The sequence below is a fragment of the Theobroma umbraticum genome, unplaced genomic scaffold (genome assembly GCF_002168275.2).
Source record: "Theobroma umbraticum cultivar Fairchild unplaced genomic scaffold, ASM216827v3 scaffold_50.0, whole genome shotgun sequence".
NCBI classification, from domain to species: domain Eukaryota; kingdom Viridiplantae; phylum Streptophyta; class Magnoliopsida; order Malvales; family Malvaceae; genus Theobroma; species Theobroma umbraticum.
The window spans coordinates 631,003-639,590 of NW_018397261.1; the positions used below are offsets into that span (position 1 = coordinate 631,003).

General features: G+C 34.3%; 1 protein-coding gene across 1 annotated transcript; it reads right to left on the reverse strand.

Moving 5' to 3' along the window:
* Window positions 1-2,645: 2,645 nt before the first annotated feature.
* Window positions 2,646-8,164, reverse strand: ABCA2 (ATP-binding cassette A2). Its single transcript, XM_021431249.2, has 16 exons — window positions 7,698-8,164; window positions 7,270-7,501; window positions 6,993-7,162; window positions 6,727-6,912; window positions 6,494-6,589; window positions 6,215-6,415; window positions 5,852-6,008; window positions 5,531-5,760; window positions 4,929-5,046; window positions 4,752-4,828; window positions 4,500-4,589; window positions 4,142-4,285; window positions 3,692-4,000; window positions 3,531-3,611; window positions 3,255-3,431; window positions 2,646-3,160 (listed from the first exon to the last, which is right to left on the reverse strand). The coding sequence occupies exons 1-16, from the start codon at window positions 8,064-8,066 to the stop codon at window positions 2,900-2,902; spliced, it is 2,898 nt and encodes a 965-aa protein (XP_021286924.1). The 5' UTR covers window positions 8,067-8,164; the 3' UTR covers window positions 2,646-2,899.
* Between the last annotated feature and the right edge of the window lie 424 nt (window positions 8,165-8,588).

Sequence of the window (8,588 nt, forward strand, 5' to 3'; positions counted from 1 at the left end):
ACTGAAACTAAAATTAAATAGTAAATTTATTTTATGAAACTCACTTAATTACCAAACCTAAGATTATGATGTCCCTCAATACTTCATTTGATTATTGTCTCTGTCTCTTAATTTATTTTAATAGATTAAATTGCTAACCTAAAGTTTTAAATTATTTACAAGTCTTTGTCGAGTTTCTCATAAAAATAGCTTTCCTAATTAATTTACGATATATTTATTGAAATTAAATTCAAGAAATATTCATTGAGTTTGTGCTTTAATTTTGGCTACGTATGGCTTATAGGTGTATGTCTACCCTATATACAAATCAAACCACCTAATCAACTAAGTGTATTTAATCATATGCTATTATATTCAAGGTTTACCTAAATCTCCTTTGCCAAGGTTTAACTTAGGTTCCTAATTCAATCTAATTAGTGATCAAGCAATTAGAAGAATTAAGAACTAAATAAAATAAACAATTTAAATCCATCAAATATAAAAAAAAGAAAAATAAATAATTCAGACTACATATTGAGTTCAATCATAATCTTATATAAAAAGTTTAATTCCCTATCAAGTCACACATCATCATTAAATAAAGTTTAAACAATAAAAACAAAACAAAAAAAACAAGAGAATAAAAAAGAAGATAAAAAAACTCAAGAATTGTATTCTTAATCTCCAAATCTCCTTGAATCCTTCAAATTCTTCTTAGCTTTAATGACTTTGTGGCTTGACTCTCAACTGTTAATCTGGTATTTTGTTTCTCTCGTAATAGTTTTTTGAAAAGCTATTTTTTTAGGGCTTTGAAGTTAGGTTAAATTAGGTGAAGAAAGAAGTCAATTCTAATTAAGATTTCCTCATTAGACCACGTGGGTGGTGAAGGTGTTTGTGATTTTTTGGTTTTTTGGAGGTGAAGTAGTGGAGTGGTATTTTTAGATTTCATAAAATTTTGCCATTGTTTTTTACTTTTTGTGTTTTCAAGCTTCTTTGTTATAGTTTTAGTATTTTAGTTTTATCATTTTTTTTCTTTCTTGATTTTTTCTTTTTCTATTTAGCTACTAATTATTTTTTCTACTTTTGTATTTTCACTAATTTTTTTTGCGTTGTTTGTATTATTATTATTTTTCTTTTTTTGTTTGTGAATGTAATGCACATCATCAATTGGGTTGTTTTGCTTATGTCTTTTGTCATTGGATTTTACTTTTTGTGTTTTCGGCCTTCTTTGTTTTGCTCTTGGTTTTGACAGTTCGGGAGCTTGAATTCCACCCAACCCACAAATAGTGAGATTTAATTTATTTATAAAAACTTCAATTGTTTAGTTTTTTTTTTTGCTATTTATTTTCTTTATTTAAGAATTGTGAGAGTTGTTATATTTGGTAGAACTTGGCCATGAAATGTGGGTCTGTTTATTTGGACTTTGGCAATGGCTTAGATGTTGTAGGTGTTGGAGATAACAGTGGTTTTTTTTTTATGATTTTTTTAATCTTTTGAAGATAAAAAAGAAAAAAAAATTTAATTCATCAATTCCTTTTAAAGATTTATGTAAGGTGACAGGTAGAGTTTGAGTGTGGTTTTGGAAAAAGGGTTTGAGTGTGGTTTTGAAAAATGAGTTTCACCGTAATGATTGATTGACAAAAATAGGTACACATCAATCACTTTTACTTTTCCTTATCAACTTTTTACATAAAATTAAAAAATATGACATAAAATAAAACACTATAATGTGTATGTGCTAGCGACATTATATATCATATACATGCATATCATTATTAGAATCACCATATTGATATACTATGTAAATTTATTATTATAATATGACAAAATTATTGTTCTATGATGAAAACATGGCATATCATTTTATCATGACTTAGGCAATCATGAAAAATATACTGCCATACAATATTTACCATAAATATGTTGTTTACTTGTCGAACTTTTTATTTATTTGTTTTTGCTTACTCTTGATCAAATACAAATTAGAGTTAACTTCTTATATATTTATTGTTGTATTCTGCTGCAGCATGGTATCCAAGAAAATCTATTGAGATCCATTCAAGCTTGCCAAAAAATTGTTTTTGTTTAAGAATGATTATCAATTCAGTATTGTGTTCAATTTTTTTTTATAACTATTAACAAGATACAACACTTAATGTGACTTATCTAATCACGTTATCTTTAATTATTTGACATGAGCAGCATTGCAAAACAAACAATCAATACCCAAGAATATTTTATGCTAATTTTTTATAACCCAAATATGCAGATTAATTTTTTATAAGTTTTAAATATGTTTTTATATTTTTTGTGAACATTGCTCGTTACTTTGATAGTTTAGACACTTTTTATTTAACTTCTATGACTATTAATATAGAAGGTTCTTTACATCACTCTAATTAGTACTCATAAAATATCTTCTTTTTTTTCTGTAGCAACGTCCAGGTAACACACTAGTTTAAATATAATTGTTCCTTTATAAAAGTAAAATCATAAATTTTCATTTATACATGTATCATATTACATTTAATTCTTCAAACCATTAGTTACATTTTTACATTAATGTACTTTAAACTATTTGCTTTTAAAACAAAAAAAGTAACAAAAGCAACAACTGCTTAGAAACTAAACAAATTTAAATGTGAAAAAGAGAATACAACCCAAAATGAAGGAGAACGTTGCAACAATGCATTAGGAAAATATTATGGGTTGGAGGAAGTCACAAGCCTCCACAAGAATTTTATGGCAAAGAACAGAGAGTATCAAAGAAAAGGGCCTCAACTATGGAGAAAATATTACAAATGAACACAAAAATAGAATTATAAAATGAACTAAAATTCAAAACTTGACAGAAGACTGTAGGTGGTCTTAAGCAAACATGTACAATGATCATTAAGATAATGGGATTTATGGTGTACAACTAAGGACTAGGCGTAAAAGTTTCATCAGGGCTGATCACAATTCCATGAATAGGTCCTCTGCGGCCTAAGGAGTTTCTATTAGTAGCTGCCGGAGAAGCTAATGGTTGAGAATTAGGAGGCAGCGGAATTTCAGCAGAGTGCCCTGAAATGCATAGTGCCCCAGAATCATCTTGCTCCCAGTACACTTCAACCATGATACCTCTAGGATTCTCAGCAGATTCTGTTCCTGGGATCCCCACAAACCTTGCACCTACAGGTATCTGCATTTTACGATTTGTTTAAGGTTATTAAAATTTTCCTTCTGTGCTCTAAATTTTATATAAACAAATAAATCTATCATCAAATTGCACTTACCTGAACTGATGCTCCAGATGTTATCGTCAAAGTGACTAGTCGTCCCTCTGCTGCAGCACTTTCTAACTCTGCCTGCCTTGCGATATTCAAGAAAACTTCTTCAAGGGTTGTAAGTCCAAGTTGTACATCTGCTATACCAAATTCTTCTTCTCTCCCTTGCAGCTCCATGAAAAATTTCTGTTCAAAATTATAAGTGCAAAGAAAGAGAACACTTAATAAGGCAAAGCAAAATTCAAATGCAACAGATTCTTCCATAAGAGATTAGAATGTGCTCACTGTCAGGAGTTTTTCTCTATCATGGGGAATGACGAAAGTTAGAAAAGCTCTGTTCTCCTCTTTTGGCACCACATCCAGATGCTGAAAAAATGGAGTCCAAATGAGAAACCAACTCTTGCAACTTGATGAAATATTTAAATCAGTTCAATTATAAAACATACATCTTTAAAGAACTGCTTCACAGATTCCTGGTGGTGAGTTGGAACAACTACATCTCCATTGGGAGGGCTAAATCCATTGTTGCTTCCAGTGAAGCTAACATTAGCAATGAAACCAGTACCAAATCGTGACTTCAACCTGATTGAGGTTCCAATGCAGCGGAGCCTACCCTTTGCCATGATTCCTATGCGGTCACTTAAAACATCAGCTTCTTCCATAGAGTGTGTTGTCAAGATAATGGCACGACCTTCCTTTGCACTCTCTATTATGTCCCATACGTGCCTTCTTGTTATTGGATCCATACCAGTAGTCTGCAGTCATTGGAAAGGAAATAAATACACAACACCAGGGGAAAGAGAAGCACTTCGTTCATACAAAAAAAAAAAAAACGGAAGCACTTGCAAAGTAAATTGAGAACAATATTTTGAGATTAAAAGGTCCGATTAACGTACCGGTTCATCTAGAATGACTAACTTAGGATCCCCTAGAAGGGCTGCTGCAACACTGAGACGACGCCTCATTCCTCCACTGTAACTCCCAGCTCTCACTTTGGCGGCCTCTGTAAGTCTGACTTCAGCCAATGATTTCTGAACTACCTGGCATTTGAGCAAAAGAATTAATCTTTTGGGTAGGATAGTGCAAAGAGTCTTTCTGATGCAAAAGATTTTATCTGGCATAAAACTAAATATTTATATGGTTAAATATGATAGAATGTGAATATAGATCAATAACAAGGCCAGTTCAGAAAGAAACAAATGCCAAAAGAAAGTCGGGTAAAGATCTTTTCCACTGAATTTATATGGTACATACCGACTTGATTGTAGCTGGAGGTAGGCCTCTGATACTAGCAAACAGCTCGAGGTGCTCTTTACCAGACAGAGCATTCCAAAGGATATCAAACTATAACAAAACACAAAATTAAAGCAAAAATAAGATCCACACTGAATGAACATAGCTGTTATTGAAAACTATGTTACTTATATAATGCTGAAAATGGCATGCTGTGACACACAAGATGGCTACAACCGTGCACATGTCACAGAGAGAGAGAAAGAGAGGCACCTGGGGACAAACTCCAATGATTTGCCGAATATTTGACATGCCAACAGAGCTTCGAATGGAATAACCATAGATCATAGCTGTTTACAATGCATTTAGGACATTGTTTACATTCCTTGACAATTCACTCCAAGAAATTGTATGATCGAGAGGAAAGAGTTCAGGAACAAGGCATCTTACCATCTCCGCTAGTCACTGGTGTTATGCCAGTCAAACAATTGATTGCTGTGGTTTTTCCAGCACCATTGGGTCCGAGAAGACAAAATAACTGATCCTTTGCAAAGTTCACCCATAAGCCCTGAAGACAAGTTTACAAGTAAGCAGCGGAATTTATGTAAATATCCACTTATAGACATAAATCTAAATGCATATCCACATTCATTTTCCATCTCTTGCCTTGCTGATGATACTCAGTAACTGTTGCTATACTGGGCAAAGACTTGTTGAAAATAGTAAAGAAAAAAAATATATAGTCTGGGAAGAACATCCCTTAGGAGCCACAGTGATGTGCTGCATGACTTCTGACTCAAGCAATTCTCAAAAAGGGCCCTAGCATCCTAAATCCAAACAAATTAAATAACTCTTACCATCCACAACAGAGATGACCCAACATCATGCCACTGGGCCAAGAAATCCCCTTTAAAATGTATATTAGGGAACATAGTGTATTGAAAGAGCAAGATCTTCTAGGTTCTGGCACTAATATTTGAACAACATGGGGTGAAAAAAGAATACCTTCTTAGTCTGTGCAGAATACTAAGGCTGAAAGGGGGATTGCTTACCTTAACAGCATGGTATGGTGAAGTCTTCTTGCATTTACGGCAGCAACCGATCTTCCTAGATCCAGGATATGTCTTTGCAAGACCGCGTATCTGCACTGCAACATTTGGATCAACTGAACCTTCCCTTGTTTGTGTTTTAACAAGGTTTTCCTCTTCAAGGACATCTTCGTCATCAGGAGTAACATGCTCCACTGGTGGAGCTGAACCTATACAACTACAAATGCCACCCTCTATGAAGAGAAGGCAATAAAACTTTAAGTTAGGTACATTAGTTCAACAGGAAAAATTCTTGACTATAGGTCAAATTTAGAATCCAAATACCTTTTTCCTTTCCACCTTTCCCTGTCCAATACCCAGGCCTCAAAAAGTAAAATACTGATTTTCTCACACCAGATGCATTTGGAATTATATTATCAAAGTAGATAGCCAAAACAACCCACACTAAAAATGTAGCCACCAACCATATGTAGATGTCATTCTGTCAAGAACATGAAAAGTAGATGGAATAAATGACAATGATTCAACAATCCAAAAACTTTCGTGAAAATTTTCAGCCTGAAGAAAGAAGGAAACTGAAAAGGGGAACAAAGAAGACAAAAAGGAAAGGGGAAGTGACTGGTCTATGGAAGATGTAGTGTGAAACACTGTCAGCAGTAAACTTTCAATTTTGCACTGTGGACATACAATTGTTATCACACACTGCTCATCATTTGGTGCACATTTTGTTCGTCTACTCCAGCTAACTCCAATGTCTTCAGGAGAGGAAGTAGCATCAGATAGAAGCCTTAGAGCTTGAGCAAGAAGATTAGGTGGGAACAACGACCAGACATTTTGAAGAGCTTGACTGAAGCTTTTATCGTATGGAAATCCATTTGAAGTAATAATCTGCAATAAGAAATGAAGATCCATAAATATAATTGAACTTATAATTCCAATTCTAGAAGTTTAGAGTAGGAACACTGCCTGAGTAAAAAAGCCAACAATAAAAATGGAGAAACCAATTGTCGTGGCGGAAGATGACTTGCTAATGAAGGGTGACAGCAAGAATGCAAAACCAACCTGCCATCAAGCATCAGAAATGACAAATTAAGAGTTAATATGTTAAAACTACATTTACTCAACTACGAGTAGAAAACAAACATAGAAAAGTGTAAACAAGAACAACGTTCAGTAAAGATCAAGGTACATGTTTTTACCATGTTGAGTTGGAAAAGGAAGAAAACAAGGAAGATAACGGCAAAATTGTTGTTCAAGAAAAAATCAAACTGAAACATCATTCCGAAGAGAATTATGAAGAGTGATGATAGAAGTGTCATGATTCCCTCCCATGTGAGCCATGATAACCAATAGGCAGAATCAAGAAGACCCATCATAGTCATGGCCTGTTGGCAAGAAACAGAAAGTCAAAAAAGAGAATCATTCATATATGCTAACCTCAATTTAAACAATAGTAATTCAAGACCTGTCGAAGCTTGAGCTCTTTCTCTGAGACCAACGAACCAATCTGAAAAACGAAACTAAACATTGCAATCGCAAGGAAAAAAGTTGGTCCAACAAGAGCCAAAGCAGAAAGCGTTTCCATTGCAGGGTGGGGAAATTCCTTGAGTCCAACAGTCCAACTAAAGTTTGGATCTGCACAAGCATTCAGAAAAATGAAAATACCAAGAACATTATTATAATAAAAAGAAAAACAAATCACCTTACGCGAATTAAACTTTATTAAAAAGAGCACTTAGTACCTCCAATTAATGACCTAGCGATTTCTCGCTCTGCAGCAACCTGAAGTGGAACTTGAAATTTTAGTGTGGGATCTTCAAATTGCCCACGTTTTGCAAGTGGAGTAGAATTAGTCTGTAAGCCATAGCTTATAACACTTGCATTGACTTGTGCAAAATGCAAAGCTCCAGGGACATGCATTCGATTATTGAAAAGCCATTCCTCAGCTTCACCACTTGTCCTAAACGATTTAACCTGCAAAAAAGAGAACACAATCCTAATTAAATTCCCTACTTGATAAATCACCAATTAAGATAAGAAGTAAACGTAAATTTGTTTGTTTAGTTACCATACACTTCATATTTGGACTGCCAAAAGCATTTCCTTTCCGTTCAAATTGTAATCTTTACATAATTCTTATTCGTTGAAAGCATATGGAATCATACTATACCTTACTCTCGGGAATGGGTCTGCCGGCGTTATTCTCTCTAATGGCTCTGACAATCCTGTCAAAAGTCTGGCTCTCATTCCCGCTCCAGACAAAGTCGAAGCAAGGTAGCTTGACAAAGAACTTGTCCTCGCAGGGAGGGATAGCAGGAGCCACCAAGGGCTTGGGGTCTCGAAGCACCTCGTACGCCGTGGAGTTGGCGTTTCGAGCATCGGTGGATTCCTGGATACAGAAGATGAGGAAAATGAAGAAGAGCGACGAGAAGAGCTGGAGAAACGACGCTCTCTTGTTCCTCCATGAGAGTAACAGATTCTTCTTTATCAAAGCTTTGAATTGCTGGTAAAGCAGAGCAAATCCTCTCTGCAAATTCATGGCCTTTTTCTTTTGAAAACAAATTTAATTTTAATATTTTTGGGTTTTTTATTTGATTTTTATGTGACCTTGTTAGACTTGTTGGATTTATAAAACAGCTGAGAAAAGCGCGGTTTTTGGTAGTTATGTAATAGAGTAGAGGGAGGATAAATGGCCTTAGAGTTTAAGATATTTTCGGTTTTGCCACTGGCCGGATTTCTTGAAATTTTCATCTATTTTTTAAATTTTTTTTATTTGAAGGAATCTTCTTGGAAGTTTATATAGGAGAAATCTTTGTGCTTGGTAAAGTTGATATCCTGCTGCCCACTTAATTAATGGGTTAAGTTGCTTGATTAACTGGAATTTAAACTATAGTCTACCTTAAGCAAATAAAATAATTAATCTCAAATAAAATATTATACAGCTGTTGAAAAAAAATTAAATACGCACTTTCTCACAAGCTTATTCCAATAACTCGCGTTATTAACATACTAAAATTGCACGGATATTGCTTCCGTCGTACAGGCGATGGGATTATTCTAT